This window comes from Mercenaria mercenaria, chromosome 10 (genome assembly GCF_021730395.1).
Source record: "Mercenaria mercenaria strain notata chromosome 10, MADL_Memer_1, whole genome shotgun sequence".
Taxonomy (NCBI): domain Eukaryota; kingdom Metazoa; phylum Mollusca; class Bivalvia; order Venerida; family Veneridae; genus Mercenaria; species Mercenaria mercenaria.
Window position 1 is genome coordinate 30,311,409 of NC_069370.1, and position 21,447 is coordinate 30,332,855.

The 21,447-nt window shown below is 32.9% G+C and overlaps 1 protein-coding gene across 5 annotated transcripts; it reads left to right on the forward strand.

Annotated features, from left to right (window-relative positions):
- The first annotated feature begins 1,421 nt into the window (after positions 1–1,421).
- On the forward strand, positions 1,422–17,637 carry LOC123559538 (cytochrome P450 2D20-like). Of its 5 annotated transcripts, none has more exons than XM_045351444.2 (7): positions 1,422–1,564; positions 7,124–7,725; positions 12,646–12,858; positions 14,606–14,726; positions 15,348–15,616; positions 16,049–16,176; positions 17,318–17,637. In XM_045351444.2, exons 2-7 carry the CDS (start codon positions 7,165–7,167, stop codon positions 17,535–17,537), a joined length of 1,512 nt encoding a protein of 503 aa, XP_045207379.2. In that variant the 5' UTR covers positions 1,422–1,564; positions 7,124–7,164; the 3' UTR covers positions 17,538–17,637. The 5 variants fall into 5 exon arrangements, with proteins under 5 accessions (XP_045207379.2, XP_045207382.2, XP_045207383.2 ...); XM_045351447.2 differs by lacking the exon at positions 1,422–1,564 and adding an exon at positions 4,108–4,251; XM_045351448.2 differs by lacking the exon at positions 1,422–1,564 and adding an exon at positions 4,231–4,337.
- Positions 17,638–21,447: the final 3,810 nt, after the last annotated feature.

Below are 21,447 nucleotides of genomic sequence, written 5' to 3' on the forward strand. Positions count from 1 at the left end.
GTCAAGCTCAGAAATGTTAGTTGCACTTTTCTTACGTGCTGGATAATGTATAAAATTAAATTTAACTACACTCCTTATTCGCTCCTTTAACGCCTTTTTGATTTTTTCTAACGTCGTGTAGTATGTAAAGTATGTTAAACAGTCCCTAAGCGTGATGCGGCTGTTGAAGTTATTTCACAACTGATCAGTATATCAGATTTTGCTGTAATTATTCTATTTCCTTGATTCGTGGGAATGTAAATTACTACAGATTACTGTCTGCGAAGGCTGGTCAACTCGTACTTTCGTATGAATGTATTTCTTGTCATATTTTTGCAAGGAAAATGTTAAATAGAAATGAACATAAAATATATTCGTTCAAACGTAATATATAAGCAGCTAACTGTTACTCCTACAATTATGATGTATTGGTTTCATTTAAGAAGTTATTACATGACTTTTTATATATATTACCGGTGCATAGTTTATGCTATCGGCCAGCCTATAGAGCAACATAAGTTTTCTCGACTAAAGGCGAGATTCAAAGTGGAAAGCATACTGATGTCATATATAAATCACCTAATACTTGAAGGTTAATGTCAAGATTATTAGCCCTTTATCCTCAGGACCTGGGTCAAATAGTTTTGACTATTGACTATCAATAAGTAAGTAAATTATAATATAAAATGTTGGAATTAAAGTTTTAGAAAGTTTGCTTTCATGAAGCAACCAATTTTCTAAACACATGATATCATAAGTTTATTGTTAACTGAATGTGTGGTCAAAGCTATCCGAAATGAAACAGTCAACTTCTCAGTGCCTCTGAGAAGACTTCGCCCGCCTTAAAATATGAATTTCAAGTGGTAACAAGAAGACGAGGAACGTAAAGAAAAGGACGAGTTGACTTGTAGCGTTCCAGTTTTTTACTGTACTTTTAATAGTGAAAGTCAAAACTGAATGAACAAAACCACTGTTTGTTCTGTGATTCTCTTTCCATTCACCTAAACACAATCACTTGTTTGACTAAGTGCGTTCTACTATTTACCCCCACTTTTTACTGAATGTCAAACCGGTATGAAAAAAATACTATTTGCCCTGTGTTTTATAACCATGCACCTAAACATTATCCAGCATTTTCGTACGAGCATTACAAAACGTAGACAAGAAAACGTTACAATACTGTAGTCATCATCAGTGATCATACAGGACGTCTAATCTACAGCAGTGCACTTAAGGCCCCATAGTGAATATTCTTCTTATAATTTAGGCTCTCATAAATCGGAAATTATAAAAGCGAAGAATTTCGTACAGGTCATAATCTGGTAGATATGTTATAATTCACACACACTAAAAACAACAAAAAAAAAAAAACACATGTTGAGGTTTATTTTTAATACTATACGGAAATTGTGGTTTGAAAGGTGCTAAGGATACAGGTTCATATATAAGCGTTATATTTCAGAGAAACGATTAGATGTCTTATTAATATGATATTAATAAATATCCGAGAGTATAACGTTAGTGTATATTACTAGCATCTTCATTATTAAATGACTGATTTACAAAGTTTGGGGTTCGCCTAACAGTAAGTATGTTTTGTTTTTGTTTTAAAAGGCACAACTAGTTAAATATGATATAATAAGACAAAACTATTTGGTTGTTCTCTTCAGATATATTTATCTGCATCATCATCATCATTTTCATCATCATCATCATCATCGTATAAAAATTGCATTTATTTTTGTAAGCATAGATCCCTTTACTTTTCCGTATATATTGTAGCGGTTCTCGTATCGGGTGGCCTCGGTAGCTCAATTGGTAGAGCGTTGGCACGGTAAGCCGAAGGTCCGAGGTTCGAATCCCGGTCGAGGCTGCACATTTTTCCTGAGACTGTTACATCTGGGGATCGTCCGGGATGCTCACCCTTGGAGCCCATGCAGGGCGAAGCAGTTTGGCTGGGGTGTGCATCTGAATTCGGTTAACAGTCTGCGGCAGACATTGGCCAGGAGTGCCAATGTCTTGCAATAAGAGGGAAGGTGTGTAGCGGTTTTCGTATCGGGTGGCCTCGGTAGCTGAATTGGTAGAGCGTTGGCACGGTAAGCCGAAGGTCAGAGGTTCGAATCCCGGTCGAGGCTGCACATTTTTCCTGAGACTGTTACAATATAATAAACACGGCGATTGGGAAAATGGAATTTATGGGTGGTTTACTTTTTCTGTAACATGCCCTAGGAATCCTATATTGAAACATAAAGTGCGAGAGTCGTTCTGACTTTGTATGAAGACGTTAAAACGTTAACAGTATGTACCGATAGGCAAACCGTCTGCAACACCATTACTTCACGCTCCGTAGTCTTTTTTTTCCTTCGAAGAATGCAATGCGTGTATATGTAATACTTCAAAGTCTTTCCACTTTATCATTATATTAAATGCATGACACACTTCTCTAATCTTTATATATCATATCTATTATTACACGCAAATAGAACAGCTCAACGTGTTCTTCACAACTGAGACTGGTATCAAAATATGTAAATTGTCTTATATTAAACTCCTCGTCCAACAATTCTAGTTTCAAACATTTCTATTTACTAATATACTACACTATATTTAATGTTAGATGTTCATTCAGTCGTCCTCTGTATTATATAGAGTTTGTCAAGTTATGTTTTTAAATGGCCAAGTATTCGCTTGAGATGGCATGTTAAATTTATTAGCCTCCACTAGGTGATGATAATTTTGATTCATGGAATATAGCAGTAAAATTTATGTTATGTTTGTTGAATCCACGCTAATAAAAGTTATGTATTTTTAATAGATTTATACATATAACACGTTTTTATCAAAGTATTTATTCGTCAAGCTTAAAAATGTGGAACGTCAACAAAAATATCCTATTTTAAGTATTATAGGCAAGCTGTATAGAACTAAAAAATGCATTAAGATTGATACACAAGCATTCACTAATCGTCGTTGAATGGCTATATCATACAAACATTTACTAATTCGCAGTTAAATATGAAGCCTCTTTCATGGGGTCTGCGTTGCCCGACTCCAAATCATTGCCCCTTACAATACTAATTACTTTAAACATTTTCCGTTCTACATTCATAATCACTGGAAATTTCTTAATAAATGTTTTTTACGATGAATTCTAAATAGAAATAAAATGGTTGGTGCATCTATCTAAGAAAAGAACTTGAGCGGAAGTACATATAATAAATGGTACTTTATATTGTAAGTAAAGAGAAGATAGTATTAATTAAATTGTTTTACGCGATGGATACTGTATAAAACTGAATATCACTACACTCCTACTTTTTCGCTCCTTTAACGCATTTTTAATTTTCTCTTAATGACTTTGTAATATGTAAACTATGCAAATAGTCCCTAAGCGTGTTGTGGTAATTAAAGTTATTTCACAACTAACCAGTTAATCGAATTTGGCTGTAATTATTCTATTTCCTTTATTCGTGGGAATATTATTACAACGGATTACTGTCTGCCTGTGAAGGGTAATCAAATTGTATTGTGCAAATGTATATCTTGTCATGCATTTGCAAGGAATATCGTTGCTTTTAGCGTTCTTTTCTCCGTATAAGACATAAAGATTTGAAACAGTCTTTAAGGTGTAATAAATTACCACAATGTCATAATAAAAGTAATATTTCAATTTCAATGAGAACATATAAAATGTATCAAATAATGATCAGAGTTATTACAGAAACAATTACATTTGTCAAGATGCAATGATGTAATTTATTAACTGCATTGATGAAAAAAATATCTAGAGTTCACGGCTGCCTCCTTTTATGTAGAGGAAATGAGTGTTGCCGAAAACATACCGCTTCAACCTACCAACAAAAACGTAAGAAATATTAATAAAAGAACTGCGTTTCACTTTTTACCCCACTTTTTGGTGACTGTCAAAACGGTGTGAACAAAACTAGTATTTATTTGTCCAGTGATGTTTTTCCTTCAACAATACAGTATTCATCAGCAATAACTGGAGAGGGTGCCTTTTCTATAGTAACGCACTTGAGGCCCTAAAGGAATTATTCGTCAAATAATTTAGACTCTCACAAATCGGAAATTAGGAAGTGAAGTATTTCGTATTGGTTATAATCTGGTTCATAATACATAAAAATCTCACGGGATGAGTTCGTTTGATCATTTTGGCCTGGTCGATTCATTCATAAAAAAAAGAGAAAACACATGCTGAGGTTTATTTTGTGTGCTACAGTCATTTGTGTATTAAAGATTCTTGGGATACAGGTTCGTTATAATTGTTATATTTTTGGGATAATGAGATGTGTTTATTATAAGCGTGATTTAATGTCGGGTTTTTGGATTCGCCAACAGTAAGCATGCTTATTGTTTCAAAAGCACATTTGCATAATTAATATATATGATTTAGATATGACTTTGTAGCCAGACAAAAAATTAATTTGCTCTTGAATTTATTACCTTAGCATCATCATCATCATCATCATCACCATAGTTGCCGCCTTAATGTAATCATTATCAACATATATATGGGATATATTAATTAGCTGATATTTATTTCTGTTTATATAATATAATGATCGGGAATAAGGAAATCTAATTCTAATTTCTTTTTAAATTTCTTTTTAATGCTGATAATTTTAATATAATCGTCTGTTTAATTAAACAGCTGTAGGTCATATGGCAACCTTCTAGATGCCTTTCTATACCTTATTTTTTACGGGCGGGAACTTTGGTTGAATCACTGATCTTCCATACGCCAGCTGGATGACTTCCTCACGCCCAAACCGAGGCTCGAATCCACATCGGTGAGGAGCAAGTGTTTTTAAGTCAGCGACTTTAACCACTCGGCTATGGAGTCCCTGTGAACCTATACGATCATTCTATTTAGCGATTAGACATTTTGAATACAGATGAGCGAAAGTATTTGGCAATATCTTGATAAAACTATTTCAAATTATTTTTGGTATTTCAAATATCAAAGCTATCTTGAATTTCTATAGAACACCGGTTAAATAAATGAAATCTTTCTGACACGATTGCAACAAAAGGAGATAATTCAATGCAATGTCTTAACCACTTAGAAAATGTCATACTTTGTAGGAAATCATGTTCCAGAATACTTTAAATTAATTAATATTCGCGCCCATTTTTTTCGCTCACCTTTCCGCGAATAATGTTTTTCTTACAACAAACCTAAAATTTTCGCGTCCGGCTTCACATTGGGTGTGAATACGAATTTGCGCACTAGTTCTTTACGAAGCGTTCGACTATTGTACCTGTAAGCAGCCTTCAAATACCACTGAAGTACGCCATTGTTCCCTATCAAACAATAAGAGAATAACTGTAACTGTTTAATTTATCGGCAATAATGCAGCGAAAATTATTGATCAGAAATGGGCCATCGGGCATATTATGGAGAGCTTCTTAACATAAGGTAAATAAAGATTAAGATACAAACCCGCAAACATTATTTTTTTAACTTTTTGCAAAAACGCAAAAATTAATATCCGCGAATCAGTCTGATATCGGCAAAAGGCGAACATTTATTTGCGCGAAAAAAAATGGTTTACAGTAGACGTTAAGCGATATACGTAACGCGTTAAAGAATATAAGTTCTAATGCACCACGATGTATAACAATATTATTTAACGTTCTGCATTTCTTATTTCCGTCAAAGCATGCACTACATAATACTACTTCAATTTCTTGCCAATCTTTCATAATATTAGATAAATAACTCACTTCTCTTATGATTATATATGTAATTAAGAAATAATATCTCATTATACGCAAATATAACAGCTCAAGGTATACTTCAAAATACAGCTTTCCTTTATTAGATGGCATCCAAAAATGTAATGAAAATGAATGGTATTGTCTTATATAATTAAACTGACTCCAACATGTCTAGTTTCAAACGTTTCTATATACTAGTGCTATCTGTATATCATAAGTTTTTGTCAAGGTAATTGCATCTAAAATTAAATTTATTAGTTACCACTGGAAGATGACAGTCGCCTTTAAAGTTTGCAAAACTTGTTAAAGACATCTGCAAAAATGAAAACTCAAAGTACGCATAGAATAGTTTTGTGTAAAAGTATGTGATGTGACCTGGAGAAGTTGTAAAAGGCAAAAGTGAAACAGAAATTTTACATGACAACTAAGATGAATAAGTTTGGGTTCTTAGTAAATCAACCATTTTGATAGTAGAATGTACATGATTTAAAAATAAAGTTCGATTCTGTACACGATAAATTGCCTCTCATACTTTTCCGAAAGGACGCGTATACGTTGTTCAAGGAATCGAGGTAGAAACCCTTTCTTTGTTCGGTTAATATAATTTCCTGATTTTCCCTTAGTAATCGTGATATATTACAATATATATATATAGGTCATATAACATCATATTTGTAATTAAACGTAATTTATTGCAACAATCTGCCCTATTGCCCCTTAAATCATGCAAATGTCATGTTTTGTTTCAGTTTCAAAGCGCTACAGTGGATAGTAATAAATTACTTCTAGATGGTATGCAAATTAAATCTTTAATTACCGATTACTCATTTTATTGGCTTCGGGCATGTACACTCCTCATATATATAGATATGTTCATTTACTATTTTTAAACATTTTACAACTGATATGGAAAACCATAAAAAAACATTTCATTAAAAAATGAAATCCTTGTAATACCTTAAATTGTTCCGTAATCGGCGTGCGGTTACGTAAAACGTACGTAAAATACGACCATGGCGCTACCATACATAAATAATGCGGAGAAACGAGGCGTTAAGTACGTAAACCTTATTTCGGCTAGTGGCAAATCAAAATCGTCCTGCTACACGTTAGCTTATTTATACACTTAGTTATTTCATTATTCAATCAGTTGCTTTATGAAGCCGTTGAGGGCAGAATGTTAATGCTAGTATCTGAGATGCAATTACTATAAACATAAAACACGTGTTAGACGGTAGGAAGAGTGTTGAAGGAAGAGAAACAGACGTAAAAATAAAAGTAAAGTAAATTGCACCAATTTCTGTTGATTTCACCGGCTTTCTGTTAATATACTAGTAGTGTATGGATGCTATCCGACAAGACTTGAGTGCTAAAGAACGTGAGAAATAATTTATATTTTCAGATTTACAGGAGAAGATAACATTGATAGAAAATTGAACTAAAATGATCGTGACTGTTATACTTGTGTGTTTCGTTCTGGTTGCCGTCGTACTTTGGACACTTGTTGGAAGATCAAAAGAAAAAGAACGAAGACCCCCACCCGGACCAAGGGGACTTCCATTTGTAGGTCAGGGATTTCATCTGTCGATAAATTCTGCTCATTTGCAATTTTCAAAATGGAGTAAAGAATATGGAGATGTATTTATGTTCAGTGTTTTTGGGAAAAATGTTTGTGTTTTGAACTCTCCCGATACAATTTGGAGTGCATTTTATGAAAAACAGTTGTCAGATTACACGAGCGACAGGCCTGGTTCTTTTATCGGGCAGTATATTGCAGATTCTTATAAAGACATTTTATTTAGACGTTATGACGATTTATGTAAAAAGCTAAAAGGGGCAACAATAAAAGCCATGTATTCATCTGGAAGCGGAAATGACATTTATATAACACAGCAACAGACGGAAATTAACGAATTTATACGGAAAATAACGAGAGACAAGGGCAATGACGTCAACATCATCGAACCCCTAGAAACAACACTGTGTAAACTAATAGGAATAATGGTAAGTCAATGTATATCTAGATATTAATTGCATAGACTTGTTTTTAGTTTCCTGTGATAATTTCCCAGCTGGTGCAGTTGATTGAACGTTGCAGTATCTTTTGTACTGATGATTAGAATAATGATCATGGCGTCAGGTTTCTAAAACAAAATAACAAATAATTCTTTTTCTTTTTAATAATAGAAAGTTTCAAATCCGTTTCATATTCAGGACACAAACAATTGATTATGTCTCGGCTTTGTCAAACGAATTTTTCATTAATACATTGCCTAATTTCATCCATAGAATAACAGGAGCTATCTCATAACATGGACTTTCTTTATATTGTTCTGCTCATACATATTTTGAGAAAAATGCCTTTGGAATGTATAGACTGTGAGACTTAGTGAATCATATGCAAACTAATGAAAGGTGCGGGTAGATCTTAATGCCATTGATCAAATTCTTCGAGAAGTACATTCAGTGATGAGTCATTACGAAGCATCTTGGTTGTATGTTTAGCTCTACTTAATAATTATAAATCAACATTTTGCTATCTTAAATCTATTTACGGCCTTAATACAAACAAGTACTCATAAAATCATTAGAATGACATGTGAATTAACGAATTAATTTTAATACATTAGTTAGTCCCTAGCACCGTGTCTCTCTCTCTCTCTCTCTCTCTCTCTCTCTCTCTCTCTATGTATATATATATTGCATATTTTACAATCAACAATCTGCATATAAAAGAATAATACACACATGACTTCGGTAGCAATATAAAACTGGAAATCAAACAGATCCAACAACACACACAAAACAACTTTACAAACAATGAATACGTTAGCGACAGCACACTGGCATGGTCTGTTGTAAGTTTGATTAAAGGGTTTATGACATTCTAGCGTAAGAGTGTTTTAACAGAGAAAAGCATATTAGAATTTAATTTCGTTCTATACCAGACAATTTTTACATCCCAGCATAATAAAATATATTTTGTTTTAATGATGGAGTTATTTTGTATTATATGTCACATGCTCGAAATGAGCCATGGAAATCCGCAGAAAAACACACAGAGCAGTCAGTGATGTTATTCAACCACCAAAAAGGGCAGTTGATATTTTTGTAATTTGGTTTATTCTGCAAAATGAAGTCCATTGCATAACTGTATGAGAATAGTACATCAAACAGTAAGTCTATGAAAACTTTTTATATGTCGCTAATCCAGAATCAATATTGCTCACCTGTTTACATCTATAGTCTTATTCTAAGAAATTGAATAATAAGGGCAGGAGATTCCAGTAGTCAACACACTAGTTAAAGTGGCATTATACGCATCTAATACTGCATATAGTGTGTTTTGGGTGAGTGTTCTATAAAAGCAATTTTCGGTTGCTGTGCATTTAGATGTGTTAAATTAACGATAATGCCGCATTAGTATTTGAAGCTGATGCTTTAAAAATAAAGAAATCGGACGGATAAAATAATAGATATTTTTTCAATCTTCTGCGCAATGATCTCCCTTACCTGAAAATGGAAATTTCTGAAGTAGAAGGGAAGCAACTCCTGCTTGCAATTTGACGTTTTTTAAAAAGACTGCCCCAGTCAAAATAAGAAAAGTCATATTTGGAAACTTATTATTTTGTACTGGTAACAGGAAGAGTTTGGTATGTTGGGTTAAAAGCTATAATGTTCTCCATCCTTTATACATGTACATCTATTTAAGCTTGATTTTTACTTGAGAAATGCATATAATTCCACTTTAAATTTAGTAACAGTTTTAACAGTAATTAACATTTGAGCCGTAAAATATGTCATGAAACTTCATATCAGTGTAACTGAAATCTTTGACGCGGTCGTTTAAGTGACTAAGCATAGTAAAAGCACTGCAATATATTCTTGTTATCTTTTATGACAATATCAGGAACACCACATTTGTATATAGCAATAGCTTAGCGTGAGTTTGTGCCAACAAATCATATTCATTTATCAAATTGTATTGCAGATTATATTAACATAATACATCGCTGGAAGATTTTTTATTGTAGGATACTTGAACGAAACAAATGTGCAGTGTTCTTTTCATTGCTTTTTTGAGAAGAGCTGAATAGGCAGAGCATTGTAAAAGTTTGGTTCAGAAAATCTGGTCAAGGTTTAAGCTTTGTTTCTTTTGTTAGTTATTAAATTATATTAATAATGACTGATACTGTTAATCAGTATCTAGATTAACGTTTTTAATGTGGGATGGGGATGGGGGAGGAACAGAAACGTTTGAGCAAAGCCAGATAACCTATACGAATTCATGTATTTCGAGGTGTTGGAAACTTGTTAGATTACAAAGAAATGTGATTGGATGATAATGATACATGCAAGTAATTTAACTTTATGAAATTGTGTAGTTGAATGTTTTGCAAGTTCAGGAGTTTAACGTCACGAAAGTAACGATATTGACCCTAAAAATTAAGTAAAAATAAAATTTAAGAATTTAAATTAGATCTTGATAAAAAAGAAAAAAAATGGTATTAAAAATATTATGCAAAGAGATATTAAGTAAGACTCAGCTTTATATTTTCTTCGAACTTGTTTTTAAAACCAAAATCAACCATATGATAATTATGTAACACTCGCAAAACTGACGATCATAAAAACGATGTCGTTTACTTTAGTCAGTAATTGAAATAAGAACTAGAGCTGTCACTGAGTGTGATACAGGAAAAGTGTTGGACTCTTGCAATCTGAACTGTCACTGAGTGTGATACAGGAAAGGTGTTGGACTCTTGCAATCTGAGCTGTCACTGAGTGTGATACAGGAAAGTGTTGGACTCTTGCAATCTGAGCTGTCACTGAGTGTGATACAGGAAAGGTGTTGGACTCTTGCAATCTGCCTTGATAAGGTAAATAATTGATGCTAGCTTCATACAAATCCTTTCATCAATTAATTAAGAGGATTTGGAACATGAAATAAAAGTGTTTGATATTAGGTCGCCCAGAGTGTCTTTGACCTTGGGCATAATGACCTGCAATTCTTTCCTGCAGTCTAGTACACATGTTGCCGTTACCAAATAAAGCTATTTCACCTTTAGTTTGACCACGACTTTGGACCTATAGGTTTGGTCATGCGTGTATCTCATCGTATCATGATGGGACCCTTTATGTGTAATTACTTGAAAATTCATTAAAAATTCATTGATTATTTTTTTTTTTTGATATACTCGGGGCCCACGGATGGACATGCATGGCTCCAGTATAAACGAGATAAACTTAATAATGAGTATAAACTATAAGAAGAAAACTATTCATTATTTAGTAAATAAGCCTATAGACTATTTAAGTAAAAACGCGCAAATTCAGATGGAAAAGCTTGAGGCTACAGCAAAAAGTAATCGTTGATGATACAATTATTTGTCCGTTGCGATTATTAGGAATGGTATTTGTGTTTTAGCTTAATAAAAGAAAGTTACTTCTTCAAAGTATTTAATGTGGTTGAAACTAGCTATAAAAAAAGAAAATTTAAGTCTAAAACTATACATTTTATATATTATAGATATGACAAGAAAGTAAGCTGTTAGTGAAACAAATATGAAATAAAACCTTGAACAAAATATTCATCAGGAAGTCAACACTCATGAATGGATTATCAACTTAATCAGCTTGTAATAAATTCTTTCTAAATGTCACATAAGTACATGACCCAATTTTGTAAATAGCTACTGAATTTTGTATTAAGTATTGCCTTAAATGGATGTTGTTATTGACCTGTGGGTGGAAACTTTTTTTAATTTTCAGTTGCTGTTGAAATATTGCTACAGTTCAGCATTGTATGAATTGGCCGGCATTCCTACCAAATCAGAATCTTTATTATCTTAGTTACAACATCTATTTCAAACGCGCGTGAAGTGCTGATATCACCTGATAATATACTTCAAAGCAATAGCAAATCATCTATTATTATTCTATATGCGTTAAGTTGTCTTAAAATAGACTAAGATATGAATGTTTTGGTTCAATGAGAAACAACAGCGGCCCGTTTCACGAAAGATAAAATATATTGGTAGAAGCACAGAGCACCTCAAACACAGCCGTAGAGCCATGCATCGCATAGTAGGCACTGAGAAACTGTAACGGAAATATAAGGTAGACGGGTTGCTTTAAAGTACAACAAGTGCATTTAAATTATATGCAAAATATAAAACAAGGGATTGAGGGGAGGGGTAAAGGGTAGATTAAAGGGTAGGATATTGGGAGAAGCCAACTCACGAAGCCTACTTACGACAAAGTTAGAATTTAGGTGTAAGGTATTTCACGAACACCATTTTAAATAGATTTGTTTTAACTATTCGGCTATGTTAAGAATATATGTCAAACATTATTAAATAACACAGCTTTGTCTTAAAATTGATTGAAAACGGTACAAGTTATAACCTTTGAAATAAATTTATTAGTATTGTTAATATGATTACATTGTATTATTGTTATTGTTGTTATTATTATTATTAACATTTTTATTATTATGAGAGAACTTAGAATAAAACTTTTGAACTTTTAAGAAACGGCCCTGAGACCCCTTTCTCTCCCTGTCCCAGCTAACTGTCAACAGATTTGTTTGACTGAGCATATGGTTTGACCATAAGATACGTTTTATTACGATTTCAACATGTGCTAAAAATCCCAGTTATCATCAATGCTCCAGAGATAGTAAGTAATCTTCGTTTTTTTTTTTAATATTTGGCCGGTATCAAATGTTTCTCTGTACCAACCACAGAGCTATAAAAGACCTAGTCCAGGTCAATTTTTTCCTTTTGGAAAAATCAGAGGCCTATGGTCATATGGATGTGCCACACATCACAGATTTTTTTTATTTCAACTCGCCATCTAGTAGCCATACCAATGTTGTTTGTTCCAACAACATCTAAATTTTCTTTTTTTTTTCTTTTTCAGTTTACAGGAGAAATTATGGAGGACTCTGATCCTGCCTTCAAAGCGTTGCTCGACTTCGACCACGATGGTAATGAGATGATTACACCATCTGTACACTTTGTTCTCAAAATACTTCCGGTTTTGCGATATTTTCCGGGTTACTATGGTGATTTGTACAGAAGAACCGTAAGGAGTAGAAATAATCTAAGAGCTGCGTTGCTGAATAAACTAAAGGTATTATCAGTGTTTCCGTTCACTTGATCATTAATATCTCTTTTCTTTTTGCGGTTCTAATTATACTGGTTGGGAAGCATATTCCGGATAGGACCAGTTTCCGGCGCAGACAAGTAAAACGACCACTTTCATGCAGCAATTTCGTCTGGATTATTCAGAATTTTCGTTTAAAATCATTTTAACAAATAGTTACTAACGTAAAATTTTAAATGTACTTATTATATTTACAAAACTATCTGGACTCCAGATATGAACGTTTTTACGACTTAAAAGGCTAGGACTTAAAGAAGCACATGTATGGGTTAATTATACTAGAACTCATTTAGGAAAGAATAGAATTAGCATTTATATGAGTTAATTACATAGGATTAAAAACTTTCGATTTTACATGCTTCGAACTGACAAGATAACCGGGCTTTTCTAAAAACTATACTTTTAACCAGTATTTTTATATAGATATACTTCGTCTTTTCTTGCGTGAAAAATGTTTAGGAACATCACATAGCTTAGTAACTACATTCTTTTGATGGTGGTGCTCACTTGTCTAAACACCTTGCAGTATAACGCACAATATAGCATCGGGGCTTTATTCAGTGAGAGCATAGGCGTAAAGCCGTTATCTATTGGGCCCCAGTTCAAATTCATTCGTATTCGACTTTGTTTTCGTCATAATTCTTATCAATTCTCTTAATATCCCAAAATACACAGGAGACTCTTAAATGTTTACTTATTCTTTCAGTTTTTAATTAATTTTGTTTTCGCATGATAATTACTTTTTATTGTTCTTGGGTAAAACTAATTAAACCCTTATTGAAATGTACTTTCTGAGTACGGTAAACCTGTCATATTTAAGTTAATTAATAAACATCACAGGAGTTGTTGTGTTATACTAATACATTATTAAGGTTATTTAAGCCGTCGAAATGTACTAGTATGAGGAAAATTTAGTTATTTACAATTTCCATGTGGTACGTTAATTACCATAGCCTGTGCGGCTCGTAAATGAAGTAAATATTTCCTCCACAGTAAAATGCTACAAGTAATCCCACATTATATCTAATGATAATTGTCTTGTAAAAGGCTTGCTTGTTTCCTTGACAACATAAATCATCTGATGATGATTTTTTTCAAAGGAAAAGCACGTGTCTAATCAGACAAACTACATACTCTTTGATAGAAATATTTCATAGAGCATCCAAACTGACAACAGAAAAGAGGATTTGAGTTGACTTACCACTTGTTGGCACTCTTTTCGTTATGTTACTGGAAGTATAGAAGTTAACCGAGCAAAATAACAGCAGATTCTGATTAAGTCTGTACATGAGAGTAATGAAATAAAGTAATATAAAAACATGCATCATGCCACCTAGCATCAGCTTAAAAGCGGAATTCTTTTTAGTAAAACTAAATGTATTCCGTGATCCCAACAAGGACCATCAATTTATGGAGAGAAAAATATATGACACGCAAACATTTAAAGGCAATATTTTCACTAACAATGAATTTGTATGTTTACGATGTATCTCATCTCTGTTTCAAATATCCTGAAAAATACAAAAGCTAACATTATTTAGTATATTTATGATTTTTGGAAGTTGGAAGTTCTAACCAGTCACACGCTAGTGCCACCATTACAGACTGGGAAGTACCCATATCATGTTATAACTGAGTGGATGTGACATTTACCCTACAGAAACTGACATATTTACTGACAAAATGTTTTATATTTTCTTTCTCTTTTTTTCAGGACGAATTTAAAACAAAGAGACGCGAATGCTTGTTGCACTCAATGTTTAGTTTTCAAGAAGAAGAACATTGGTTAACTGATGATTTGATACTTGGTGTGGTGATGGATCTGATCAATACATGTAAGTTCAGTCAAGATAGGACAAGTTATTCTTACATATATTTTTCAGCTTCACGTGTTTTAATCTCCTTTAAACGTGAAGTAACGAATGTAATAAACACTGTATGACGTAGGAAACGCTTTAAACTACTATCTCCATAAGGGGCAACCAATCTATTTTCTTTTCGTTTTAAGACATACGTCCTACTTCCTCTTTAGAAAAGGTAATGTGGACAATACTTTTTAATGGTTACTCTTTTACACAAAATCCGTCCAAATAGTGTCTGTTTAGTATTAAAGAACTAGAATCTCGCTGATATAAGTCCCATTCCCTCAACAAATTTATGATAATGTATACCCTTATCTGCAGCTTATTAGTAATTAAATAGTAGAAGTCAATTTTATTTGTTGCAGTCTCTTATAATTCATATATAAATGAAATTTTGCACTGTATTAATGTTTTTATGATCTATGTTGTATATTGATGTACAGTGAAGAGACTATAATAAAGAATATAATTGAAACCATAATGTGAAAATGAATGGTGCAGGTCTTTATTGTTTCCGTACTGCAGCTATAAAGTCTTTTGAATCAGTCCAGTATAATTGCAGTTATTGCAAACAATGTTTTTGTACATTTTCAGCTACCTTGACTTCACGCGGGGTTCTGTCCGGAATATACTTTTTACTTGTACATTTTCAAAATGTCCAGGAGAAAATCTGCCAAGAAATTGATGCTGTCATTGGTCAAGATCGACAACCCGTACCATCCGACTTGCAAAATATGCCGTATACACATGCGTGTATTCTCGAGACATTGCGTTACCAGTCACATCTTGGCCTTTCAGCCACGCATACAAACACCTCTTCAGATATAACTATAGACGATTATGTTATTCCAAAAGGAACGTCGGTATGTAAACTTATACTAGATAACTAGATTTCGGATAAAGCGGTTGACTCAGTTCCTGTGTCTAGTTTGACTATAAAAGATGCCTCTAACACCAGCATATTTTCTGGAAGTCATAAGATTATTTTAAAGTGATTACTCATTACGATGATTCTAGAGTGTTGGGTATCTCAAATTTCGAGTGAAAGTACATACTAAGTTTGACTTAGTTTAAGCTTAACTGGCCTAATCACGGGCATTATTTTATGAAAAGGCCTTTCAGCTTAATAATCTGAAACTATTGACCTCCTTCTATTTCGAAAGAAAACTCTTCAAATTTCTACTTTTGTTCAAAGAAGTAAAAAACAACATGTTGTAATACAGTTACCTTTTTGCTAAGTGATTTATAGAGTGATATTACCAGTGAATTACATATAATTATACTCCAAATTTCAGCTCTATGGTAACCAATTTCATGTTCATCATGATGATATGTTATGGGTAGACCCCTGGGTCTTCAAACCAGAGAGATTTCTTCAAGAAAATGGAAATGTGATCCCAAGAGAACATGAGCTTAGAAACAGGTAAACAACTCATGCCAGATACTACAAGTAATTAATTTACCATAGCGTGATGCAGAGATGTTCTCTAAGTGTCTGATTAAAAATAACAGATTTTCATACCCCAGGTTGATAAGTTAATTTTTATATTACTGTTACCAGGATGAAAAAAATGTAAATAAAACCTCGCCGGGACCGTTTGCAATTAACCAGATTGATGAAAATTAGATACAGGTTGATCGAATAAAGTAATATGAATCAGACCGATTTGCTTATCTCGCAAAACTTTTGATACCAGAATTAATAAAATATTTACCTGTTAATCAAGAATTTTCACTGCGTTCCTCCTTCGGAACAAGTGCCCATCGCTAAAATTACACAGCTGAAATAAGGAAGAACTCGTAATATGTAGCTATATATATTATTTGTAACCATAATTGATTTACATTGAAATATTATAATATTCACAGTTTTAATTACATAAAATTCCTAAGTATCAACTGAATGTTTTTATAATCTATTCTTGGCTTTTCGTTGCATGCATTATGGAATATTATTGTGTGAAATATGTGCATCTTTTATATTGAAATGTAATAATTGATCAGTTTTGAAAGAAACGCACGAAGTTTTAAACAATTCTGAAATCTTACAAGGATTTTATGTCCAAATTTCATATTACTATACTACACTTATATTGTCATGAAATAAACATGTTTCTGTCTAAAAACAATAACGTGTGTCATATTAAAAACAGTACACACAGAACAAATTTGAAATTAGCTACAGAGTGACATTGTACTACCACTGAAATACTGGTATTTTCAACAAATGACTATCCCTACATGACATTTAATTGTATACACACTTTCATGGATAATTACATTTGACGACGATTTTCTGCCGTTAAAATTAATATCTAATGTGAAAGATGCGGCATTGAATACTTTTAAGAAAATCAAAATATCTTTCCGGGAAAAAAAATTGAATTCCAACAAAAAATATATATACCCGTGTTTGATGACAATGTTTAAGATATATTTCTATTTCTAATAATATTTAAGCATTGTTTACAATTTTAAAGAATCTCTCCACTATCAGTAATGAAAGTTTGTAAAATTCTGATGTAAGAGTTTTGTTCATCATAAGCGGTATGTTTTTATTTCAGATATTTAATGCCGTTCGGAGTTGGTAATAGATCGTGTATGGGCGTGACCAAAACCTTTCACCGGATGTTTCTGTTTGTTACTATACTTCTGCAAAAGCATAAACTTCTCGCGCCATCTGCCGGTAAATTACCATCAAATGATCCAAGGGAACTTAAGCCAGGAACAGTATTACAAGCTCCAGAATTCAAGTGCAGAGTTGTGGACCGCTTTTCTTTGTAAAACAGATGTTCCAAACATTTTTCAGTGCAATTTTAGTTAGAATTTACTGTTTTACATTATTTATGTTTTAACTTCTCTGTTAATAAAGTATTGCGTTTGATTTCGTGAATTTTATTCTTATAATACAATTTCATACAATCAGTATAATACACGTTTTCTGATATACGTTCGCGAAAAAGAAGTTCGCACAAAAATGAAAGAAAACGTCTATTTTCACAGAAGGAACACGGAAAGACACAATTAAAACAATTGCTACTATCCGAAGACAAAAATTGCTCTAGACGTTTTTTTATCTGTGCATAGGCAACCAACCTCAATTTTTCCTTAAACATGTTAACGTTTAGGATCTCCTCACTATTTTATTTATAATTATCATAAGTTGAACAAACCCAATTCCCACGAATAGGCAATAAACAAAACGGAAAATATACTCGTTCATAACAGTACCATGGCATCCCTGTTTGTTAAATTTCAGTAGTCAGTTTTGCCATCGAGTAGGACAGTAACTAACTTGTTCAAAACTATGCAACGATTAGTGAACACAATAAAGAAACGGTTAAAGACACTAAACATTTTAATTTGGTACCCATACATGAAATGTATTTTCTTTTGATATCCCCAAATGAACAACAAAATGCAGTGACCATTTTGGATAGAATAAATGTAATATCTAAGTATGACAGAACTAAAAGGTATATGCAAGGATGTTATTATTATTGCTCACAAAGCTAAACAGCACGAGTTGACACAATAATGATTTACTCGTGCATCATGAAATAGCCATTCAACCGTTTGGACAGTGTGAAAGCACACCGATCTTATAGAGATAATGATACTGAGTTAGTATTGAGCAACACAAGATATATGTTATAGGTAGAAACATGGCATCAAAATGTTATGAAATGAGTCACATGTCAGAATATTTTATGCGAGATATTATACATGTAAATCGAGCAAATGCTTGCTTTACAAGCCGTTTCCATACACCACGTAATGTCGACAAGATATTCTTAGTAATTAACATGAAAAATGTTGAGCTTTTGACTCAACCAACGCCTGTTTCATTAAAAAACAGGATCGACAATTAAAGCGTACTATTAGAGAATTAATAATTAAAAAGACGGAGCCATGAACCAGTTTATCAGGAATTTAACACTCGTACAAATGAATATGGAACATCATCTTATTTAGCTGACAAAAATTATATTTAAGTGGCACTTTAATGCATGACTCTGTGGATTTAGTATATTGCCATTGAACTTATTATTACACGTTTGCACTTAAAATAGAACATGTGGGTGAAATTGTTCTTATTCTTTGACACAACGCTATATCGACTTTCTGACTAAAAATAATCCAAAACTATTTTTGATATCGTTTTTTAATTATGAAAGGTTTACGATGAAATATTTCTACAGTATGCATGTTGACCAAAAGTTCTACTGAATCACACTTTTATTACATCTTAGATAATTAATACAGGTGTTTCAAACGTACATATTCCTCCTGATAATTAATTTCAACCATATATAGATTATTAAATATACACTTATATTTCTCAAAATAGACTAATGATAAAAATAATTCATTTTTCGCTGTCTGCGGTCAAAGTGAGGGCTGTGCAACCCTATTTTGCTTTCTCTTAACTTGCATATATAAGTTTTCACGTTAAAAGGATCTGCAGAAACAAATGAAATGTTAATCCTTGTTTTTTAGAAAATAATGGGTTAGATTAGATTATTTGTTTTGTTTGTTTTGGGTTTAACGCCGTTTTTCAACAGTATTTCAGTCATATAACGGCGGGCAGTTAACCTAACCAGTGTTCCTGGTTTCTGTACCAGTACAAACCTGTTCTCCGCAAGTAACTGCCAACTTCCCCACATGAATCAGAGGTGGAGGACTAATGATTTCAGACACAGTGTCGTTTATCAAATAGTCACGGAAAACATACGCCCGAGGATCGAACTCACGACCCAGCGATCCGTAGACCAACGCTCTTACCTACTGAGCTAAGCGGGCGGGTTTAGATTAGATTAGAGATTAGATGTCTTTTACTGAGCTTGAGAATATATGATATGTATTTTTGTTCTTGGGGGAAATAAAAGCTATCGGAGAACGAAGACGTAGATATTTTACTTATTATGCGAACTTGAAATGCATTCTTGATGCATTTTACTTTACAAGTAAGTCACCGTGTAGTGATTGAGAATACAAAAAAAAATTGTAATAACTTTAACATAGAATTATCAATTAACATTGTTTTAGAATGAAACATGACTTGTACAACAATGCATTTCTTGAACCATGATATGGGTCCAGTCCTGCGATTGAAGTATGTAAACGATAGAATGTTGCGTAGATAAATATATTAAACTAGTTGAATTTAAAATAATACAATGCTGATAATTTATCATATATATAGAGAAGAGTTATAGATTAAATGCAGAATACACAAATATCATTTAACAATTTTTTTCTCTCGTGTAAGTTTTTTTTTCTGAATTTCTTCTTTCGCCAGCTATATAATATAAACAAGGTCAATTTGACAAATGTCTTCTATACTTGAAACAACATCAACAACAAAATATTATTTCAGTAGTGTATCACCAATACTAAGACATGGAATTATTTCATTCCCACGAACAACAAACTAAACAACAGACCTTCTTTACAATGTATAAAACTTGAAAAATTAAAAGTGTAACGTACAAACTGATTCCTTTTTAAAATGGCTGTAACTAAATCCCATGAACAACAAATTAAACAACCGACCTTTACAATATATAAAACTGAAAATCTCTAAGTGCAACGCACAACTGGTTCGTTTAGAAATATGTTATTAAAGACCGCAAACAACAAACTAACCAGCCAACCTTCTTTACAATTTATAAAACTGAAAATCTTCAAAGTGCAACGCACAACTGGTCCTATTTTCAAATGTCTGTAACTAATTGTCTTGAAGAACACGACTGCTGTACTAAATAAGATCAAAGAAAAGTTACGGGATAACCTTGTTGCGAAAAAAACCCTTCAAATGAACAAACACTTTGTAACATCAACTAAAATGAGACATATTTTTTTGGCTGTGTAAGTTTACATGACAAATGCAGAAGTGCAGTTATTTCATGAAGCAAATGCTAAAAGTATTGACTCTGCAATCAACATATTGCAATGAAGTTAAAGAAAAGTATTCTACAAAGAAAATAAAGCAATTAATAATTACTGAATCCTCTAACAAAACTCTCTACGTGCCGCCCCAACGCCCCATTAACCGGAATCGGATTCATTTACCATATATATATAAAATATTTCATTCTATTTTTCATTTTTTTACAAGGGAAGTAATTCCGAACGCTGATCTTGCCTTTTGAATGTTGGTTGACATTGACTTTGACGGTTTTGAAATAATAACAGTGTAAAATTTATTCTCAAACTATATCCGGTTTTGGGATTTAGCTCGGTAATGATACTGAGCACTATTGCTGAATGCACTGAAGGTATAATAAGTATTGTCGTTCACTTGATCATTAACAATTCTTGTCTTTTTGTGTATTTGCGTTTATCGTTATACTGGTAGGGAAGTCATTTCCTGAAGTAGCATAATTACCGCTTTATCAGCATTGATCAAAATATGATTGTTGAAATGACCATTTAGATGTCTCGTTTTCATGTCTTTGAGGACATTTCAACAAAAATATGTTTATAATGATGAGGCACTTATGTTTATCAATCTACTTCTCTTGCATTGGAACATGGTTAAAGTGTTGCGCATGCGCATGAGCAAATTAATATCATACCTGTTATAGGCTGATCACTTTCAAATCAAATGTAAGCCGCCATAGGTTTCGTCACAAGTAGTGATAATCATTTTTACTTTCCTCGTGCTCTTTCTCAATGGCATCGTGTTTTC

Coding starts and splice junctions, on each gene's coding strand:
- LOC123559538 (XM_045351444.2), top strand. CDS start 7,165: ATGATCGTGACTGTTATACTTGTGTGTTTCGTTCTGGTTGCCGTCGTA. Junction 12,859..14,605: donor CGTTGCTGAATAAACTAAAG/GTATTATCAGTG, acceptor TCTTTTTTTCAG/GACGAATTTAAAACAAAGAG. Junction 15,617..16,048: donor TTATTCCAAAAGGAACGTCG/GTATGTAAACTT, acceptor TCCAAATTTCAG/CTCTATGGTAACCAATTTCA.